General features: G+C 40.8%; 4 protein-coding genes across 10 annotated transcripts in view; 2 read left to right on the top strand and 2 right to left on the bottom strand.

Moving 5' to 3' along the window:
• LOC102291845 (rasGAP-activating-like protein 1) overlaps positions 1-1842 on the bottom strand; it is a 17464-nt gene extending 15622 nt beyond the window's left edge. For 4 of the 6 annotated variants that reach the window (XM_042222774.1, XM_042222777.1, XM_042222775.1 and 1 more), the window contains exons 1-2: positions 1635-1769; positions 1296-1352 (exon numbers count right to left, since the gene is read on the bottom strand). In XM_042222774.1, the coding sequence (XP_042078708.1) occupies positions 1296-1352; positions 1635-1699 (122 nt within the window). In that variant the 5' untranslated portion in view covers positions 1700-1769. Of the gene's footprint in view, positions 1-1295; positions 1353-1634 lie in introns of all 6 variants that reach the window. The other 2 variants (XM_005926887.3, XM_005926890.3) reach the window with 1 other exon arrangement.
• On the top strand, positions 1837-7920 carry dgcr6 (DiGeorge syndrome critical region gene 6). 2 transcript variants are annotated; one of them, XM_005926892.1, is made up of 6 exons: positions 1837-1916; positions 2443-2554; positions 2677-2837; positions 6691-6791; positions 6876-7016; positions 7131-7920. In XM_005926892.1, the coding sequence occupies exons 2-6, from the start codon at positions 2451-2453 to the stop codon at positions 7206-7208; spliced, it is 585 nt and encodes a 194-aa protein (XP_005926954.1). In that variant the 5' UTR covers positions 1837-1916; positions 2443-2450; the 3' UTR covers positions 7209-7920. The 2 variants fall into 2 exon arrangements, with proteins under 2 accessions (XP_005926954.1, XP_005926953.1); XM_005926891.3 differs by lacking the exon at positions 1837-1916 and adding an exon at positions 2170-2275.
• Positions 7921-8014: 94 nt separating this feature from the next.
• slc7a4 (solute carrier family 7 member 4) lies at positions 8015-15381 on the top strand. Its single transcript, XM_005926886.3, has 5 exons — positions 8015-8558; positions 9644-10707; positions 10809-11515; positions 11606-11714; positions 13335-15381. Exons 2-5 carry the CDS (start codon positions 9726-9728, stop codon positions 13550-13552), a joined length of 2016 nt encoding a protein of 671 aa, XP_005926948.1. The 5' UTR covers positions 8015-8558; positions 9644-9725; the 3' UTR covers positions 13553-15381.
• Positions 15382-16809: 1428 nt separating this feature from the next.
• LOC102290508 (coiled-coil domain-containing protein 157) lies at positions 16810-20808 on the bottom strand. Its single transcript, XM_014335051.2, has 9 exons — positions 20655-20808; positions 19858-20548; positions 19706-19783; positions 19416-19585; positions 19109-19285; positions 18848-19010; positions 18424-18563; positions 18218-18282; positions 16810-18144 (listed from the first exon to the last, which is right to left on the bottom strand). Exons 2-9 carry the CDS (start codon positions 20522-20524, stop codon positions 17913-17915), a joined length of 1692 nt encoding a protein of 563 aa, XP_014190537.2. The 5' UTR covers positions 20525-20548; positions 20655-20808; the 3' UTR covers positions 16810-17912.
• Between the last annotated feature and the right edge of the window lie 914 nt (positions 20809-21722).

The following is a 21722-nucleotide window of genomic DNA, read 5'->3' as shown; positions in this document are numbered from 1 at the left end:
CTATTCTCAACTTAGTGATGTACAGTTATTGTTAAAGTGTCAGGTGTGATAAAAAAAAAAAAAAGGTTAGAAAATCCAGCTGTTTCAAAATGATAGCAAGCTATAAGATTCTTGGATTTTTGAAAAGGTCATCTAAGGATTCTGTTGAAGCCAAAACAAACACTTAAAATGGTCAGATCTGTGCAGCAGCCACAGTTTGACTCTGACCTGAGGCCCTTTGCTGCTCATCTTCCTGCTTTCCTGTCCACTCTGCAATCCAATAAAGGAAAAAAAAAAAGCCTTAAAAATCCTGCTTGTTTTTTTTTTAATGGTCAGATTCATAATTTTGTGTGTTTATTCTTATCACTAGTTATGTTTTTGAATCCTGATTTTTGTAATTTTGCAATTAGGCAAGATTTTGCAGGATGTGCTTTGAAATGAATGTCCTTTGATCTACTTGTTTTTTAAAGGCATTTCTGGGGAAAAGTTTGATTTATTTTTTAATAAAAACAAGCAAATTGCTAGCTTTTTGAGAAATACTTTTGAATCAAAACCATTCATACATCATCCTGCCAAAATGGCCTAACCCTTCATTATTACCACCAACTTTTCTCTAGTGTACCAAAATCTAGCAGCTGCATCATTTATGAACATTACACTCAGAGGACTCAGTTGGCCAGTAACACTACAAGTGCAACATAATTAGTGTGAGCATCTTCAGTGAATCATTGTGCTGTTTTTTTCCTCACCACCCCAGATGGAACAATACCCACTAAATTTCACCCCGTGTTCTTGTGAAAGTCCACAGCAAAGCAGTTTCTCTAAAGAAATTTTCTTTGCAAAGCAAACAATCCTGCAGTTTACTACAGCTGCTTTCTAAAACTACCATCTTCTGTCTGAACAGCTTGGAGGTTGAAATCATGTGCATGTCTTCACCCAATCTGAAACCACCTCTGAAATGGTGTATTCTGCTCCGAGCTCCCAGCATTCACCTGGCTTACACCGGGTGCTCACTGCAATAATTGATGCACCCTCTCCATGGTTACCTGTGGGTGTTTTAAAGGCCAGACCAGTATCAGGTTCTCTGTGATGGAAGGACCACGCTGTGGGTACCACAGCACTGATCACACGCACTCCACCCTGGTTTACATGTGCACAGTAGCGGGAGCACAGCCAGAAACTAATGTAAATATATGAAGTGTGATGACTCAGATCGCAGCATATAGATAAGAACATCATCCAGCTGCAGGTCTGGATAAAACACAGTTAATTTACGTTTATCGTGCACATCTTAATAAAATTAAGAGAGAACTCACCTGGCCACAACTTCATTGTCAACTTTTACAATGCAGTATGGATCACTGGTTCCGGAGCTTAACGTGACAAAGAAAAAAAATTACAGAATGAGACAAAGCATGGCCAGTTTACCTGGGGGTAAGCTTAATTTAATCTTCCCTCGTCTTTAATTATACTCAGGTCAATTTGACTATCTCTACTCTAATTCAATTAGCTAATTTACAGGAAAGAGCGCACCAGAAATGGCTATATGACATTTTTTTCTTATTTGACAAATAGCTAAGAAACAATGCAGAGGCTGTGTATATTTTAGTAGATAAGACCTGAGCACAGAAGCATGCCATTCAGAAATTACTTACACGTCTTTGGCCGGGAGGTTTCTGCCCTCGACAATTCGAAAATAAAGAGATGTGTTTTTGGCCATGTTAATCGTATGAACCACTAATCCAGTTTCTCCTGTGCTCCCATACGCGCTGTTATAAACAGTGCTCTTCCCCTCCGCAAGAGAGTTTTCTTCGTTTCATGACACCTTCAGCTCGTGACGGCGCACTGCCCACCAAGCAGCGCGCGACACAGGCGCGCCTCGCGTCCAGCCAGCTGAGGTTAAACGTCACGGGTCACGGCGTGTGCACCCCAGCTGGGTATTTAAGCTCTTATTTTACATTAGGTGTTCAATATGAATAAACGTAATTGAAAGAATTGCATTTAAAAAATAATCTTCATATGGGACATAGCGTATAGTCTTTAACTGACATCATTGTATTTATGTACTCAGTCATGTTAATTTGTCATGGTCTGAAATGTAATATCATATCTGATAAGTAGCCTATAAGAAGCGTCTCTTTTTTTTATACAAAGCGCCATCTAGCGTGCATATTTAACTATTTCATGTGCAATTATAGACAGGCATCTCGAAAGTCGCCAATAGGGGTCCTAGTTAGCTTGGTTAGAAGTCTTAACAGCTCAAAACTAGTCTGTTTCGTTTTCTTAAAGTGACTTAGTAAGTTTAGCACGCTTTTGTGCACACACGAAGCTCATTAGATACAAAATAGCCTCCTGTATATAAGTTATATTATTTACTTCTAGAAAAAATGTAAATATAGAAGCGTAATTTGTCGATGTTGTTACTGTTAGCTAACTGAGTCCGTGCTGCTCTCATCTTTCCAGATGAAGAGATGGACGGTTATCCCGGTGTCACTGGGGGGGATTCTACACAACAACAAGAAAGACATTACTACCTGTTATCTGAACTGCAAACACTGGTCAAAGGCTTGCCGAGGTATCGTTACTTCCTCCACCGGCTTTAGAATATTGCTGTGATATGAAGGGGCACCTTTTTAAAGCTATGTAACTGATCTCTAGATGATTTATTTCTTGTTTTGCTTTTTCCTCCGTGGTTAGCTCCTTTCAGCAGCGCCTGTCCTACAACACGCTGAGTGACCTTGCTCTAGCCCTTATAGACGGGACGGTATATGAGATTGTGCAGGGCCTGCTGGATATACAGCATCTGACAGAGAAGAATCTCTACAATCAGAGACAGAAGCTGCACTGTGAACACCAAGGTTTGTGGACTGCTGAACAGGAAACGCACAGGACACGTCCCCTGTTCCAGCTTAGCTGGTTTTCATCTTGTCTGATGATGTTTGACAACTTTTCAACCACATTCCACAGAAAACGACTCCTGCGTAGTCCAGAGATGTTATCATAAAATACCATATACCTATAAAATACAACACTGTTGTAAAAAGGACACATAACTAATGCTGTAGCAAATTAATCTATTTATACTACAGGCCTCTATACTATGAAGCAGGATTTTGTCTTATTCTGGTTACTTAAGTGTTTTTTTTGTGTTGGTTGCAAACATCTTTTCAACATTGTTATTCTATAAACATTAATGTGTCCTAAAATAGAGCACCAATTTGTGCTTAGAGAGCTTATATCAAATTTATGGAGACTAAGCCTAAATTCTCTTTTTATATTTATTCTTTTCTCTTAGACCATGTCTTTTAAATATTAATTTAATGAAGAACTTAATTATAATCCATCAGAGTTGTTACATTGATAATTCTGTTAACTCACACAGTGTGCATTATTGCCTGCTTTCTTTCTTGGCTAAAATAGACTAAACATCTTTAATATGACTGCTCTTTTCCAGCTCTTTTTCAGTTTACTCCTATAATCCTATATTACTTTACAGTGCATTTCCCCATACTGCTGTGTTGCTTTCAGTCTGAATTGTGTGTTTAACCTGGTCATAGTTTTACAATTAGTCATTCTGTCGCCAGTACACTTATCAATTCCTGTGATCAGTCAGATGGCACCAACTTTCATGTTAATGCACAGAGCAAATAATGCATTAGTGAGTTGATAACAACATTCACGACTGATTATCTTGATTGCCAGTGTTAGGGTAAGAGCAGCCAGAGAACAGAAAGATACCCTGGGTATGTTGAACTCACTTCATAGTACAGAAAAACTATGACAGAAGTTAAAAATGACAAAACATTTAAAACCAATATTAGTATTTGTGGGATTATTACCCTTAATTTTAGAAAATATATGTATATAAAAAATTTATATATTAAACATAAAGTCAAAGATAAAGAGGGGTTCGAACTCAGATTAGAGCCACTACTCCTTCAGATTGAAAAGAGCCAGTTAATGTGGTTCGGCCTCCTGGGTGAGGTGTTCCTGGCATGTCCTACTGGGAGGAGGCCCCATGCAGACCCAGGACATTCTGGAGTCTCAGCTGGCAAGGGAACACTTTGGTGTTCCTTTGGAAAAGCTGTAGGAGGTGGCCAGGGAGAGGGAGGTCTGGGCTTCGCTGCTTAGGCAGTTGCCTCCTATCGATGGATGGATGGATGGATATTTTTATACACATACCACTTGATAAATTCAAACACACTATTAATGAGGTATTCCACCAAACATTAAACACATGCAAGACAGCACCTCTGTAAACTCACAAACTGTGGGTTTGTAGGTTCACAAAAAACTCACTAAGCATACAAACTAGCATAAATATAGTGATGGTTTGATGAAGTCCTGTGTGGAATCTTTCAGTTGCTTCACCAAAGGGCAAATGACACTAAGCCCTGTTCAGAAGCTCAAGTGCTGACATCTGCTGGTCATTCAATGTACAGCAGCCCTGCTGTGATAATACATGTGGGCTACATAACAGTCGATATATAAATGTAATGATGTATCAATGCAAAATACCTACATGAGGTCCTGTGTGTGCGTATGTATGTGTAGAGAGACAGAGAATACCTCTAACTAACCATGCTCTCTGAGATTAATGTAAGATGTATGTTATTATTGGGAGATATGATATCGCCTTTTTCCCTAATGTGCTTACAATCTCCTTGCAAGTTTGTGATGATCCTCAGAATCACCCCAGATCCAGTTCACGCAAAAAAAAATTTAAAAAAATTCCTGCGTCTTTTCAACAGCTTGAATCACATAATGAGACACTCGCGTCACATCAGAGAAATGGGCCCTCGTTTATCTTTGGTCATGTGATATTCTGAAGAGTGGTATAGGCCTTGACATGGGCTTCATTTGGACACACCTCCTTAGTCGACACAGGCCTCCAGGCTTCAGTTTCAGACATACCAGCCCTACAGAAATGAGAAAAGGTTGAGAAAAATGATCCTATAAGTGTTGTATTTGTAATAGGGCTGCCATGATTAGTCGACTAGTAACGATTACGTCGACTATTAAAATCGTCGACGACTAATTTAATAGTCGACTTGTCGTTTGAAGCTTTGTAAGATCCCAAACGACGCAGGAATAAGTAGAAGTATTTAAGAGTGTAATAACGGACTGAAACAGAAGATTGCAGCACTGCATGTACAAGGATGCCAGCTGCCGTTAAACCTCGAAGAAGAAGAAGCTGTGTCCCAGAATTTGTAGCGCGGCCCTGCTCAGTTGTCAACAATGGCGGCAGCTAGTTAGTTTTTATGTTACTCATATTATTCTTTCTGGGTCACAAAATAAACGTTTATGTATTTTCAGGCGAGAATGTTGCCGTGTAAACTTCAAATATCTGCTCAGTTTATCAAGACACCACATATTTTCAAAAGTGCTCCGACGTGGGTAACAGACGTCTCACCAGCTCGATAGCAAGCCGGGGTTCAAGGCTCACTAGAGCCGCTGAGAACACCGGACTCCCGGCAAATCGTTTTCAAACCCACTGCTGTCTTTCGCTACTCAGGTTAAACATGTAATATAAGTCAGTTAGATAACTTAAAAATGTTATTGTTTGGCATTTTTAGTATTTTATTTATTCCTGAGTAAATCTGTTTGGCTGAGATTAAATTTATAGTTTTTACACGGCTGAATAAACGTCAAGCAGACAGCTGATTATCAGAAGTGTGAGATGCGCGAGAATATACTCCGGTGTCCTGTTATATTTTAGATAGCAATGAGCAACGGCTGAGTTTATTAAACTCCACCGAAACAATCTGCAAACGTCATTAAAATTTAATAAACTATCATCTTGTCTTTATTTTTAGTTAGCACATATCTTAAACACTTAAAGCTGTAAGCTAATGATAGTTATATAAGAGCAGATGCATGCTGGTGCAATAAACTGTTCGTTTTACGTCCAATGGATGCATGATCTGATTAGTCGACTAATCGCAAAAATAATCGGTGACTAGTCGACTATCAAAATAATAGTTTGTGGCAGCCCTAATTTGTAAAGAACTCTTGTTACAGATGTCCAACACTGAGTGAATGACACGCACCAAACCATGGCCATAGGCGAGGCTTATGTTACTTATGAAAACACAAAGCATCTATCAGGTGAAAATATGTAGGCTAGTTCATACAAATTGGAATAATTTATTTCCATGAGGTCGACTGCACTTGTGATGCAGCTCAATTTTAGGTCTGTTTTAAGGGATCAGCAGGTCGTCATCTGAAGATAATGACGTGGATTTGGCATGAACTGTTCATGTCAACCCTTGCCTCATATGTCTTTCCTCATGTTGTACATTTTCCATTGTTATACCTCTGACCTGTCTTCCCCATGTGATGTTGTAATGTATGAATGGTCGGAAGGGTAAGATGGCGCTGGCAAAGGTCGGCAGCCTTAACCCAACAAATTTTCCACTCGTGGGACTAATAAAGGTTATCTTATCTTATCTTATGACCTATGCTGCTATTACACAATGACAAAACTGCAGACAGTGACTTCAGGAACATAGAGAGGGAAATATATAAAGAGTTGTCACCTGTTCACAGGAACACCATTTAAACTGGAACGCCCGCCATTCCTGTTGTCTGGTATTTGTTGATTAACATCACTAACTTCCTCTGAAATTCACCGGTGCGGCAGGTATTACAGTTGCTTCTTGGGAAAGGAAACCTTAATCTGTTGATTAACTGGTTCTCTTTTGTGTGCAGCACTCAAACAAGACCTTGCACGAAAACACAAAGATGCCCTGCAGTCATGTAAGTCTCACAACCTTGTGCTGCTCAAGGCAAACCAACAAGCCGAGCTAGAGGTAAGCACTGAAATTCTAACATCTCTGCTTACTGAATGGTATTGCTCTATGCTTTTAGTTTACAGCTTTGTGTTGTTGTATCAGGCTCTGGACGTTCGTGTGCGAGAGGAACAAAAAATGATGGATAAGAAGATCGTAGCAGAAATGGATCAAAAAGTGATAGACCAGCAAAACACGCTCGAGAAAGCAGGAGTCCCTGGGTTTTACGTCACTACTAATCCTCAGGTTAGTTAGCTAATGACTAAAATGTATACTGAGCCCTCAAATACAGGTGGAGCAGTACTTTGTGACAGAGCAGAAGGCTGACACTAGCTGCTCTTCAAACTCTGTGTGTTTCAGGAGCTGACAATGCAGATGAACCTACTTGAATTGATGCTTAAGCTTCAACAGAAGGAGTCTCAATCTGGACTTCTATGAGGAGGATGATAGAGCAACCTATTTGTGCCAAACAAAACTGAGAAAAATTGGTCACAATCCAGTAACCGTGATCTGCCCCTGGGGTCGGCGAACATACAACACTCCTGTCTTCTAAGAAGTGGCAATTTCAGACGCATGCTCCAAGTGCTCTAATCATCAGTGTCATGTGGAAAAAAGCTGCTTTCGAAGTATTGAAGTGAGACGTTGCAAGACACAGTGAAGCGGTAGCAGGCTGTCATAGCTTAAATATCACAGCCTGTAAGAAATTAAGATGGTGTTTTGTTATTAATCATTTAAACGGGTTTACCAGCCCTGACATGGGGACACGAGAGCCCCCCGAGACGCATTAATTCAACACTTGAAGTCAAAGGAGAAGTTTTGCTGATTTATGCGGACAGAGAAGTAACTCTGAGCAACAACGTATTGCTTTCTGTCAAGAAAATTAGTTATTTGATGTTTCTTTATGATATTTATTTAAAATGCGTAAATAGAAACACGCTTTGAAGTGTTGTCAGTTTGACTGTTCTGTTTTTTTTAAGCAACTTTATTTGAGCATTACTGTAATAGTTCCTACACTGTCATGTGTTTTTGTGGCTGTTCTGTTTGTTTCAATTATTTTGTATTATTGGAGAAATATATACATGGTTATTATAACTGAATACATGAATAACTTAATCCATGAATAAATAAAAGTGCAGCCTAGCAGAATTAATGATTGCCTTAAGTTTTTTTTTTTTTTATTGTTATTTTTTGTTAGTTTTGTTTTTTGTCCTAAGGTCTAACATCAACTATCATCCATCATGTTATGATGCTGTATCAAGGTTTCATTTTAATGTTAACTACACACTCAGTATGCGACCATGGTAACAAACTGTATACAGGCAACAACAACAAAAAATGCCTACACAAACAAAAAATGATACACACATTTTGAGAGGAGCTCAAAAGGAAAAAAAGATACCAGAATAGGAACGATACCCCCAGTTTTTTCCTTTATTTCCAGTTCCCCCATTCTCATGGATCAGACGCTTAATCATACAGTTTTATTTGAATTTTCAGCTTTTTCAGTTGTGTTTTACTGGCTACATACATGCACATAGTAAATTTATCTGTCATGTAACCATAGGGACCCCCACCCCCCGGGAACCCTGTGGATTGAAAAATGGGTGGAGCCCAGCGGGGAACCCCTTTCAGCTGGAGCTGCGCCTTTAAGAAGCAGTCAGTCAGGGCAGTGCATGTTAGTTTTATTCGACTGTGCACCTTCTGCTCCATCACCAGACGATGTACGCCGGTAACTCGCCACAGCTCAGGACCCGCAGCAGCACCGATGACGCATCTTGAACAGCGACGGTAAAGCAATCGTTGACTTTTTTTTAAATGGCATTGCGGTCGTTTATCATTACAAACGAAGCGTGGATCAGAAACTCACACCTATCTGTGGAAAGTGTGATGTAGCGCCGCATTTCGTCCACATCCAGGAGAGAGGCAGGGCGATGCACTGGTGTGATCCTCTCTCTGCCTGCGTTTCCATTTTGTTCTAAATTATTAATTTGGCATTTAAAAGGACGCACATTCAATCATCTGCCTGATCTTATTTCTGTTATTTGATGGTGGATAAGCACGCTTTTATACGTGTAATGTAAACGGCTGTGGTTGTAGTAGACAGCGGTCTTATTTGTAGAGGGGAATAAAGCGTTACGTAATTATAATGGAGGCATCCTGTTGTCGCCATATGCCGATCGAGGCCAGGAGTCGGATGTTGCACCGCCCAGAGCGATAGGAGAAATATCTGGAAGTACTGAAACAAAGACTAAATATATCAAAATAATCTAATTTTTTTTTCTTGCTCTCTTTTCCAACTCTGTTTGATGTTGTAATTTTACACATCAGTGATACCTTTTAGATGACGTGGACTGGCCCACCGTGTTAAGAGGGTAGTGCCACTCACTATAGACTCTTGGTTTAAAGGAGAAAAACATGAAAGCAAATTAAAAGGTAAAGATTTAAAGATATTACAAACATCTGGCTGGTGATCCTGGTTATCAGCTGGTATGAGATCTAAAGCTTTTTGTTTTTATTGTAGAGCATAGGGTGACAAAATGTTGTGTATAAAAATGTAAGAAACTGAAGTTTGACTTCATGTATGTAACTTTTTTTTGTCCAGTATATCTATGACCCTTCTGTGATTGGGAGCAGGACCTATATTCAGATATGTTATGATTTTAAGCTGTATAAATGAAGATATTGTCAAATGTAAATGCAGGACCTTAAAAATCTCTATAGATAATATTTTTCAAGGACATGGACATCATTTCTTTAAAGGTATAGCTTGAAAGAGAACTTTGCGTCCAAAGTGGCATTGCACACATAGTATGCATCAGCTGATTTGTGAAAAATACATATTTAGTCACGAAATGCAAATTGCTTTTTTACAGGTCCTCTTCATAAGCAGGTAATGGATCCAGTGTGACTGCTGCACCACTATCCTGCCCAGCTGGCCTGCCTAACCCTTTAGCTATGGCAACCTGTCCGAGAGGCTGTGCGCCAGCGGTGCGCCTTTGTCAGAAACTGAACCGCCTCAAGACACTAGAAGATGACATGATGGCCACGTCCCTCAAACGCTGCCTCTCCACCCTGGACCTGACACTGATGGGTGTCGGTGGAATGGTGGGCTCTGGCTTGTATGTTCTGACAGGAACGGTGGCCAAAGACACAGCCGGGCCCGCTGTCATCATATCTTTCGTCTTCGCAGGTATAGCTTCCTTATTGGCTGCCTTTTGCTACGCTGAGTTCGGAGCGCGCATCCCCAAAACGGGATCCGCCTACATGTTTACTTATGTCTCTGTGGGGGAGTTGTGGGCCTTTCTCATTGGCTGGAATGTGATTCTGGAGAACATGATCGGTGGGGCTGCGGTGGCTCGTGCCTGGAGCGGCTATCTAGACTCAATTTTTAACCACGCCATCCAGAATTTCACAGAGACGCACATTATGCAGTGGAACGTTCCCTTCCTCGCGCATTACCCTGACCTGCTCGCGGCAGGAATTCTGGTGGTTGCCTCATTTTTCATTTCCTTTGGCGTCCAAGTGTCCTCTTACCTCAACCACATCTTCTCCACCGTTAGTATGGGGGTTATTGTTTTCATCCTGGTCTTTGGCTTTGTGCTCGCTGAGCCAGCCAATTGGAGCCAGGAGCAAGGGGGCTTTGCACCTTACGGCATGTCGGGAATACTGGCAGGTTCGGCTACATGTTTCTATGCATTTGTGGGCTTTGATGTAATTGCTTCCTCAAGTGAGGAGGCAAAGAATCCACAGAAGGCCGTCCCTATCGCCACTGCTATCTCCCTTGGATTGGCAGCAACAGCCTACATCCTGGTCTCCACAGTGCTTACGCTGATGGTACCCTGGCATACACTGGACCCCAACTCGGCTCTGGCAGATGCCTTTTTCCGCCGTGGTTATAGTTGGGCTGGAATTGTTGTGGCAGTCGGTTCCATATGTGGTGAGTTTGATTTAAATGCTTGTTGGTGCATTGTGTTTACCAGGTGTATTGATTTATCAGTGCCATATTTTGACTTGTGTCCTCTTTGTTCCACTTTCTAGCCATGAACACTGTGCTGCTCTGTAATCTCTTCTCCCTCCCTCGGATTGTGTATGCCATGGCAGAGGACGGATTGTTCTTCTCCATTTTTGCAAGAGTCAATCCCATCACCAAGGTTCCTGTTAATGCTATTCTGGTGTTTGGAATCCTCATGGCCACCATGGCTCTCATCTTTGACCTGGAGGCCTTGGTTCAGTTCTTGTCCATCGGGACTCTCCTGGCTTACACCTTCGTGGCAGCGAGTGTTATCGTGCTGCGCTTCCAGCCCGAGAAAACCAGCTCCAAGGGAACGCCTTCTACATCTCCCATCCCCAACAACGAGCCTTCTCCTGCCCCCTTGGAATCTCAGACCATATCTGAGGACAGCGAGGAGCCAAAGCAATACGAGTCCTTCTCAGACAAACTCCAGTTGGTAGAAAGGCAGAAGCAAAAAGAGAGGCGTGGCGTGGGGCAGCTGAAGGCGTGCTGGGAGCCGTACCTGGACAGGCTGCTGGGGGACTGTGAGCCCGGTGAAGTGGTGGCCTTCTGTGTGCTCACTTTGATAGTGAGCTCGGTGTCCCTCTGTGTTGTGCTAGAATTTGGACAGAAACAGCTGCAGCTGCCATTGTGGAGCTTCACAATGCTTCTGGTGATTTTTAGCTTAGCCTACATTCTCAGCCTTGCTATTATATGGGTCCATGAGCCACAAAGAAACAACAAAACATTCCAGGTGAGCTTTTACAGACATTCTCAAGTCTATATTAAAAAGAAGGAAAAACTGTACTGCTTAGAGACTGACAGAGTGTTTATTTTTATATAGGTACCTCTGGTTCCATTGACTCCAGGTGCCAGTATCCTCTTTAATGTATTCCTCATGATGAAGCTCAGTCTTCTAACCTGGATTCGATTCACTGTGTGGATTGCCATAGGTAAGAGGACATCAGAACTTATGCAGAAAATATTGGGGCCACTAAAAGATTTCAGTATATTCCTCCAAAAATATATATTTTTGCCCAACTTAAACTTTGGGCAAATAGATTTACTTTTACACAGCCGGCTCATGCAACTATCTATCCGCACAAACAGTGGCCGTCTGTGTTATCTCAGGAAGTAGTTTGAATACGCTACCATAAAACATCTGCCTTTTGTTTCAGGTGAACTTAATGCAACCTACACAAGTTTTACAATAAAAGGCTGGTAATAAAAGATCTTCTGTTCTCTTAGGAAGCAGAAAACCTTTTATTATCAGTCCTCTGCAGATGTAGGCGCTGGACAAACAGCTTTTTGATGTCCCGTCTGTCAGTGGGAATCACTTGGGAAGCGTAATTAGCTTAAGGCTTCTCTGGGCCACTAAACTGTTTAAACTTCCCTGTCACACTGTTGCAAGTTAACAAAATACACACATGTGGGATATTACTGTTGACAGGGCTTCTGGCTAAATTCTCACTCCCTTGAGGCAGGAATGGATACTTATCTCCCATAATGTAATTATGGAGTGTTATTTATTTATTTTTTTTAAATTTAAATCAAAAGTACTCTTTTGCTAAAGTACTATTCATAGTATTAGGCTATTTATCATTACTGGTTCACTGATGTAACTATTACATCAGAGGAAAAGCAGAATGGCAGAAGTCAACTTTTCAATCCGCTCCCTTTACTTACAGTTGGGGAAATACTTATTTGAATCCCTGCAGAATTTCTAAGTTTGATCACTTAAACAGTATCTCATTTTTATGCTTTGTCCAGAAAAAGAACACATTACACAAAACTTGTAAATTGATTTGTGTGTCATTGCGTGTTATACAAAGTTATACAAAAATTCAACCCTGTGCAGTTGTTTAAAAGAAAGATTTAGCTACAGAGACTGTAACAGGCTGTAAACACAATCTTTTTGGCTGTTGATAATAGGTCTCTAAGGAGATTGGCTTACTTTACTCAAAGGAGAGCTAGCCTCAAGTGGCCATTTGAGAAACTGCAGTTCTCGACATTTCTGAACTGGCCTCATTTTTCACAATCAGAAGTTGCAAGTGCATTAAAAACTAAGTGAAAGCTACCCCTCAAAACTAATAATAGTTGCATTAACTTTAGCTCTGTGTGGTGTTAACTGCACAGAGCATTGCTAACAATCACTTATGTGGCCAAATGATTGTAAACCTTTATACAGCTATACAGTAAACTTTCAGATCTTTTATACAGTCACTGATGTGACGACTTTAAATGTAACAACCTGCAGGCTTTGCATTTGAGCGTACATTAGCATGCTGACTGTAGTATTTGTCTTAAAATGCCATTTTGCCATCAGCAGTCCTATAAGCAAGCCTGGCCATCTAAGATGGACGATAACTACAATGTCAGTTCATTTGAAAATTGTAACGTCACATCTAGATTAGCTACACTTAAGTAGATTAAATAATAAATTTCTCTCATACGTACACCTTCATCTTCTGCATCAAACACAAGGACAAAAAAAGAGCCATTTTGTAGCTGTGTGCTGTTATGTAGAGTCAAATTCTTGCTCTAGCTTTTTTTCCATCTTGTCTCTCGCACAGGTCTTTTTGTGTATTTCGGTTACGGGATCTGGCACAGCAAGGAGGGAATACGGGAGCTGCAGCCCAAAGACATGGCCGCACGCTATGTGGTGCTACCCAGCGGCAGCCTGGTAGAGACAGTGCAGTCCGTTCAGCCCGATAGTCAGCTGGACACCTCAGCGCACCACATCGACAGCCCCGCTGCCTCAGCAGCCGAGGAGTGCAACAGAAAGAGATAATGTGTGACCAGTCGTAATCATTAAAACTGCCCGGTGTGTTGTCGCCCAGTCATATGCTGTACTATAACTAGTGTACTATCTGCATCTCACTCCCTTTAGCACGTGACAGGCTATACTCGTTGCTCTGCAAATGTGTGCACACCACAGTCTGGGGGATGCACTCCTTCTGTCTTATTGTGAAGCCTATTTGTATATCTTGTAATTTTCAAATGTACAGTAGAGAGCTTTATTACTGTCCTGCAAACATTAAGCATCAAAAATTGTGTTACATGCCCTAAGACCAGCTCTTTTCTTGCAACCTTGCCAGTTTGTCAGATTCCACATATATGGTGCTTTCTTTGTGACAAACAGTGGAGTTGTTGTTTTTTTTTTTAATGTTACCACAGCAGTGGAGCTGCAAAACCAATGTCTCTTCTTTTTGCTAACAAAGTAGAATATCATTTAATTCAGTTAATGCATTGTTTCCTGTTTGTTGTAATTTGAACAAAGAAAAGCACAGAGTTCAGTTTTTTCCTTTATCAGATTGAGATTCTTCTCCCCAGAACCGGCTTTTGCTATTTGGTAGTATATAGACTTCCCCAAGTATTTTTCTTTAGGACAAAGTATTTAATCCTATAATATAAGTAATATTCTATGTATTTATTTTTCGATTTTTACTATTTATACTATTATTTTACACATTAGCTTAGCCATTCTTGTCTCTGTTATTTTTGTGTGTCACTCATAAATTTTGCATGTACTTCTATTGGTCTATAATCAGTAATTAGCTGGTTGAACACTTCAGTTGTTCTGTTAAATCTCCTAAATCTCATCCCATGACCCACTTCTTTCTTTCGTGTCACTGATCTTGCACTCTGAGTCTTTTTCTCATCCACCTTTTAGTCAGCAGCCCCTTTCACTTCTCCCCCTGTCAGCATGAGATTATGTAACAAAGCACACCGATTGCTGAGACAAGCTGGGAAAATGTCGATATATTAATATCAGTGGAAACCTATCAAACGGGAGTCTTCACACACAAATACTGCAGTCACTGGTCGTTACGTTAAATTGGGATCTGCACCACTCCCCCGAGGGCCTCCATAATCCCGGCAGATTTACTGCGGTCCCTGTCGCCAGTCTGCAGCTTGACCTAGATTAGGGAAAGTCGCATATGTGAGAGTGCTCACATCAGATGGATAGCATTCCCACAGTTTACACTTGTGTCAATAATTGAATTTAAGTGAGCTTTTATTTCTCAATCACATATGTTACTCTGTGTATTTAAAAAACAAGTTTATTCTGATTTTATTCTTTTCAGTTTATGTTTGCATGTGTTACACAAGAAACCAATGGCCTTAAACATGTTGTAGTCAATGTATACTGATGTCCAAAGCGAAAACACTCAGTCTGAATGGTTCAGTTATTTATTTGTCTGATGGAGAGAAACTGTTATACTGCACACCATGCTTTGAATTATTAAACCAAAACACAAACATAGGTAAGAATGTACACTAGGAGGCATTTGGCATAGTTTTAAAAAAGGAGTCGGGTTCAAGAGAATTTTGTACAACTTTGCACAGTTTGCAATCTACTGTCTTGTAATTTTGTGTCAGTGTTCTGCTTTTAATGTCAGCCCGGTAATAGATATTCATACTGTGGTGCTTTTTTAAGCTGAACGTTCTCACAGTTATAAATGGTCCAAATCTTTTCTTACTTCTGAGTAGTATTGTACTCTGTTCTCTGCACAAGTCTCAAATCTTCTTCTTATCAAGTCTGTTGTGGTGAATGTCTATGTAAAATGCAAAAGACTAAAAAATAAATGTTTTGAAGCAGCATTTACAAAAAAAAAATACTGTGCAGAGTTTGATTTCAGGCGTTGTCTCTTAGAGAATCACATCCATGTAGTATTCACATCCTTTTGTTGTTTATAATAATCATAATAATACATTTTATTTGTAGCCGCCTTTCTAAAACCCAAGGTCACTGTACAGAGCATACAAGATAAACAGTAAAAGGATAAACAGGTATTATACAACAATTGCAGTCAATGTTAAAAAGAGTAGGCTAGTTTCAACAGATGAGGGTTTAAACATCTATTCAGGGTTTTGATTTTTGACTTGAATAAGAGAAGAGAGTCAGTATTCCGGAGGATATGAATTCCAAAGTTGGGAAGCAGAGTGGCTGAAATCTCTGTTCCCCATAGTGGTGAAACAGGCAGAGGGAACAATAAGGTGAATGGCGGATGAAGACCTAAGGGAACGAGTGGGGCCAGGTTATGGATACATTTGAAAGTGAGAAGCAATATTTAGAAAGAGAATCTACAGGCAGCCAGTGAAGCTGTCGAAGAACAGGGTTGATGTGCTTTCTGGATGGTGTGCGAGTTATGATCCGGGCTGCAGAATTCTGGAGGAGTTGGAGTTTGTGAAGAGATTTGTTAGGGACACCAAAGAGAAGAGAATTCCAGTAATCAACTCGAGAAGTGACAAGGCTATGGACAAGGACAGCAGCAGCATGTGGGGTGAGGAAAGGACGGAGACGACTGATGTTGCGTAAGTGGAAGTAAGTAGACCGGGTGATGTGATTAATAAGAGACTGAAATGACAAAGTGCTGTCGAGGTACTTGTGGAAGAGTTGTCAATATTAATGGAAAACTTGTGGGATTTGGTTAGAGTGGAAGCTGTGCTGATGAGTGGATCTTCAGTTTTATTACTATTGAGTTTGAGAAAATTGGTGGAGAATCATGCTCCTCCATGAGGAAGTCACAAAGTGAGATGGGTGGAAGGGTGAAATTGGGTTTGGAAGAAATATACAGCTCAGTGTCATCTGCGCAGCAGTGAAAGTTAATATTGTATTTCCGAAATATGTGACAGAATGTAAGCATGTAAATAATCAATAAAAGAGGCCCCAATACCGAACCCTGGGGCACGCCAACAGAAACAGGAAATGAACTTGAAGAGTGAGATTTAGGTTGAATGAACTGAGTGTGATCTGAGGTGAACCAGGCAAGTGGGTATGACTAATGCCAATGAATGCTTGTGTCCAGCCAAAAGCACAAGATAAGAACTACAATTACATCAGTAAGCAATACTGACATGATTGTTTATGAAATGGAGGAAAAATCAAAGCATAAACAATTTGGGGAAGAACCTAAGCCTACAAATGGTTTCTAACTATGCTACGGTGGATCTCCAAAAGTTGATTCTGTTCATCTGGACGTAGCGTTTTGTGGGAGAAACGTTTCGTCACTATATAATCTTGATATTGATATAATCTTTGGCTGTTCAGCCATAGGGAGCTCAGTTCTTGCAGTCATGTGGGCACCAGCCTGATAATGAAGACAGACTGCATCGTGACATTGAACACAATTCACATTTAGTCTGTTTTCAAAACTACAAACTCATTCTTTATTCAAGAAAGTCACAGCTACACACCAACAGTACACTGAGGTTAAATGAGGTGAAGCACACATTTTCCATTAGATCATAGAGGCACATTGAAGTTGTTGTTGTTGTTGTTTTTTTGTTTTTTACATATGTATATACTAGCTAAATAAACAATAGTTTATATTTATTCATGGTAAACTGCTCATTGGAATGACAAAATATCTTTCTTCATAAGAATGAAATGTTTAGTCAAGCATAGCATTAGAGATGACTTTCAGTGACAACTATGGCACTGGTTGAAAGTGCTTAAAATTACCTTAAATTATATGCTTGATTACACAGCTATAGTTAAGCCAATTAGGGATTAACCTTCAGGTCACATGCTGTCTGTGAAGTGACTGAAATGACAGGTCATGTGTCCATTCAGGTAAAACTGGTAAAAGGTCAGTGTTTATACTAACACGATTGTTTATTCAATTCAATTTTACTGAAAGCTTACACTGCAGGGACTGACCTGAAGGTCAGAAGGGATTCAGTGAAACCAGCAAGCACTTGTGTTTCCCTGGAAACTCCCACATCCTTGTCAGCAAGCACATAAACAATGACACTGACATCTGTCTCTGTGACGTTCAAGGTACTTTACCTATTTACTTAGAACCATGTGATCAATCCGGAGGGAAGGCTATCCATTCAGATACATCCAGGCTTGTTTGAGAAAGCATATCACATTTCATGAAACCTAATATGCAGGGGCCATAACTGCCCTATTTTAACAGCGGTGAAAAACAGTCTTTATTAATAATGTGTTTATTATGGAGCAATCCATCTTAACTGTAATATTAACTGCCATAACTGTACATAATGACAATATGTAATCACACAAACTCAAAAAAACAGAATTTACGTAGAAAGAAAATTAGGCACTTGTAGTTTTTGCCAGTAATTCTTAACGAGGTATATTGCTTGCAAAAACAGCTTCTGCTCACACCTCCACTGTTTCATTTTTTCCTCTGATTCCAGGCCCGGGAGTGATAAAGTTGAGAAGGGCTGTGTACTTTTGCAGGGCTTTTAGCAGCAGTGCACGCTGTGTTGAGGTGGAGTGTTTGAAGGTGGATTTGTATGGACAAGGGGGAGGCGGATACACGATCCTCTGACTCCACACCACTCTCTCCTCCTCCTGCTTCCTTTCCTCTGTTAACGTACCCCAGCCTTGCTGCATCACTGCTCTGCCTGTGGAGCAAAGAAGAAGGCAACAATGGATGCACAGTATCACTCAGACTAATCTAAAGAGCAGAATACTTACGCTGGACGTTTTTCTGTTGGTGTGCTGGGCAGAGAAGCAGTGTGTGTCTGCTGAGTGAAGGCTTCCTGTTAAAAATGCATATATATGATGTTCAGCAATAAACAACCACAAAACCCTGTTTGAAGTTGTTTATTCATCCATGATATACGTCTATTCACGTGTTTTCTATTTATGTAGCATCACAAGAATCCTACCTAATGACTTACCCTGCTTGCATTATGTTGTGCTCTTTCTCCCAGTTTCTCCAGACTTCTAAGAAGGGTGGAATTTTCCTGCTCCAAAACCTTTATACGAATGCTATTTGCTTGCAGTTGCTGCTCCATATCCAGAAGCACATTTCCTGTACCTTTTTTACATGGAATAAAATGAGAAATATTCCTTAAAAATGACAAGATTGAAGACAAGAGCAATACTTTAATGTGCACTGATTTTTCCGATTTACTGTCTCTTTCATCTGCAAATGCACTGGGTCATTTTTGTGATCTTATAATTCCAAGTCTGTCAAACTAGCACTCTGTGCTTTCTGAAGTATTAATAGCCGCAGTCAACTAGTGCTTGACAGGTGCAAAGCCACATTTATTTGAATACACACAGGTAATGTTAGTTAGTAGGTGATTCATAGCGGCCTACTCTGTGGTTGAGCCAGTGGGCTGAGCTCTGGGAAAGCCACCAACAGCCTCTCCCTCTCTCTCAAAGCTTGCACATATTCCTTCAACTCATCCACGCAGTTTTTTAGCTCATCTGTGTGTTTTTGTAGGGTCTGTTTCTCATTTTGGAGCTTCGAACACAGGTCCTGATGGGGAAAAAATATAGGAGCATATACTACTTGGTTAAAACATGTCTTCTTTGGGTATTACTATGGGTAAAGTGCATTTAAGAGCTCTGATCTACCTGCTGTTGAGTGAGCTGAGCCCACAGTTCTTCTTTCTCCTCTGACATCTGTTGCAGCTGACTCTGTAGGCCGATCTGCCTCTCCTCTCTCTCCCCCAGCTGCTTCTGCAGCTCTTCACACTCTTCGTCGAGAGCGTTGACTCTCTCTAACAAAGACTTCTGCTTTGCCTGCATTGACTGGATTTCACAACCAAACAACACATGTATGAATCTATTTGATTACTGCTGTGTGACTCACACATAAGCGAGTCTGTCACAGTGCCCAATGGAAAACAACTAATAATCAGGTGCTTGCTGTGATGCTGACCTCTTGCTGACGGCAGGCACTCTGGTACTTGGCTTTCTCCTTATCAAGCAGGAGCTGAATGTCGGAGATCTGACTCTCTAACTGCTGGATCCTGTGCTGCAGTTTAGAACAGGCCTCTTCCTCTATTTGTAAGGTGTTCAGACTCTCCTGCAGTCCTTTCTTTTCATGTTCTAACACACAAAAAAATGCTTAGCCTGCATAAATATGTATTTTGTGTGTTCTGCAAAACATACTTTCTTTTTTTTTAAATGAAAGAAAGGTTGTAGATTAATCTTAGGTGCGTGTCTTACCCAGTGCTTTTAAGGTATTTTGCTGCAATGCTATTTCCTCCTTCAGTTTGAAATTCATCTCTTCCAAGGACATAGTGTCTGTGTTCAAAAATGTGAAAGTAGAAAAGTGATTCCAGTGAATTCTCATCATGTTTATTCACAATTTCACTCACCCCTCTTATGTTGCTGTTGCTCCTCATGTAGCCTTTTCTCTGTTTCTTTAATGACTCTCTGTGCTTTCTGCAGCGAAAATTCAAGCTGGACTGAATTTATTTGAAGCTTTTCCTTCTCTTGGTTGAAGTCTTTTTGTGCTCTTTCCAGCTGGGACCTGAATCTTTTCTGTTCCTCTTCTGCCGCTGCTAGTCTGTCTTTAAGAGGCTGCACCGTACAGCGCACATCTTGAAGGTGTTTTTCCAGCCTGCGCGTGTCCCTGCGCTGTTCATTGGCCCACTGGGAAACATCGCCTGCTGTCATGCGTCCCAGCTCCAGAGAGTCATCCACAGCTGCTAAGAGAGGCTGCAGAGATGAGGGCAGGCCCTCGCTCTGAAGCAGGTCTACCAGAGCGTCTCCTGTCTTTCTCAAAAGCGTTTGCACTTGATGACACGCATCGCATGGAATGAGTGATGATTCGACAGTCTGGCAGCTTTTGTTTTGACTGCTAAACACAGGAGAGCATGGACTGCTGTGGGTGGGACTGGAGGATGTGAGATTCTGTGGGGAAATTTCAAATGTGCTCGTTGAAGACCAAGCAGACAAGCAACGCCTGCAAAAGTCGGTTCTTGAGCTCATTTGAGGTGAGACAGGTGATGCAGTGTTTGTCTCATCACTGTTTCTTTCCATCTGCCTTTTACTGAGTTCAGACTCCTAAGAAAGGAAAGACAGCCTAAAGCACTGAGATCTATCAGTTAACTGGCAACATTATGCCATCATTTTTAATTATGCCTTCACTAAAATGAAGCAGTCTGCCTACCTTTATGTTGGCAAATTGAACTAAATTACTCCAGTAGTTTGTGACTATGAGACCAACTGACAGGCATCCCTTCTGTGGCGTTTGTTCTCTCCTGTGGCTGCCCCTCAGTCGGTCAATGTAAGCACTGGAGCTTTGTACAAGAAGCAGCAGTCTTGTTCAGCCACAGAGGGAGGGAAAGAAAATTTTTTAACAATTATTATGTGTTTATGTAATGTAATGTCAAATTTTGCTGATTATTTCTTTTGTCAGTTTCAAGTTATTTCAGTGATTAGTGTGAGTTTTTCCTCCTTCAACAGAAGGGTACCAATGATTTTGTTCATGTCTATTCATCAAACAGCAGCATTATAAAGTTCACAGATGATACCGCAATCATTAGGCTGATCACTGATGGCATATAGAAAACAAAATGGCAGTTCTGGTGGCTTGGTGGCAAAATAATCTCTTCCTAAGTGCAGATAAGACCGACAGCTCTTGATTTTTTTATGTGAAGAGAAGGATAAAGCAGCATACACACAGCAGACATCTGTGAGACAGGTAGAGAAGGTGAAAACCTTTAAATTCCAAGGGACACACATTAAGGAAGATCTCACAACATCCAGAAGTTTCTCAAGAAATCACAGTAAAGACTGTACTTCCTAAGATGGCTGAGAAAGTGGCATGTCGACTAAAATTCTCATTTTTTCTAGCATTTGTTTTTGCAACTCATTGTACAGTTGAGCACATCATCACCACCTCAGTTACAGAGTGGTACTGGAAGGATCTCCAACGTGGGATAAAAACTGCACAGTGCATCACAGGAGCAGCCTTCACATCACTACACGGCATTTACACGACCAAGGGCTCACAACATTTTTAGAGACAATACACACCCACCACCTCTCCACACTTTTGCCCTCAGGTAGATTCTATAGGAGTCTGAAATCAAGCACTAATACTCTCTGTAGCTTCTAGCTGTTGGCCATCGGACTCCTGAATGAGACAATCAGCACTGCCCCGCTCCCACACCAACACTACTGTTGGCTGTTACTATACTATCATTATCTGCTACTGCACTAATTTGTACAGGTC

Source organism: Haplochromis burtoni, unplaced genomic scaffold (assembly GCF_018398535.1).
Source record: "Haplochromis burtoni strain Fernald_Lab_line unplaced genomic scaffold, NCSU_Asbu1 Contig_95, whole genome shotgun sequence".
Taxonomy (NCBI): Eukaryota; Metazoa; Chordata; class Actinopteri; order Cichliformes; family Cichlidae; genus Haplochromis; species Haplochromis burtoni.
Note: the sequence above shows the minus strand (reverse complement) of the source record. Positions and strands in the feature narration are given on the sequence as shown.

Bases quoted from the DNA above. Each gene is read 5' to 3' on its own strand.
- LOC102290508 (XM_014335051.2), bottom strand. From the start codon at position 20,524: ATGGAAAGAAACAGTGATGAGACAAACACTGCATCACCTGTCTCACCT. The intron at 19,011-19,108 runs GTAGATCAGAGC...TTTCCCCATCAG, and splicing joins CTCAGCTCACTCAACAGCAG to GACCTGTGTTCGAAGCTCCA. The intron at 18,564-18,847 runs GTAGGCCGCTAT...CATGTAAAAAAG, and splicing joins CCCACTGGCTCAACCACAGA to GTACAGGAAATGTGCTTCTG.
- dgcr6 (XM_005926892.1), top strand. From the start codon at position 2,451: ATGGACGGTTATCCCGGTGTCACTGGGGGGGATTCTACACAACAACAA. The intron at 6,792-6,875 runs GTAAGCACTGAA...TTGTTGTATCAG, and splicing joins ACCAACAAGCCGAGCTAGAG to GCTCTGGACGTTCGTGTGCG. The intron at 7,017-7,130 runs GTTAGTTAGCTA...TGTGTGTTTCAG, and splicing joins ACGTCACTACTAATCCTCAG to GAGCTGACAATGCAGATGAA.
- slc7a4 (XM_005926886.3), top strand. From the start codon at position 9,726: ATGGCAACCTGTCCGAGAGGCTGTGCGCCAGCGGTGCGCCTTTGTCAG. The intron at 10,708-10,808 runs GTGAGTTTGATT...TCCACTTTCTAG, and splicing joins GGCAGTCGGTTCCATATGTG to CCATGAACACTGTGCTGCTC. The intron at 11,516-11,605 runs GTGAGCTTTTAC...ATTTTTATATAG, and splicing joins GAAACAACAAAACATTCCAG to GTACCTCTGGTTCCATTGAC.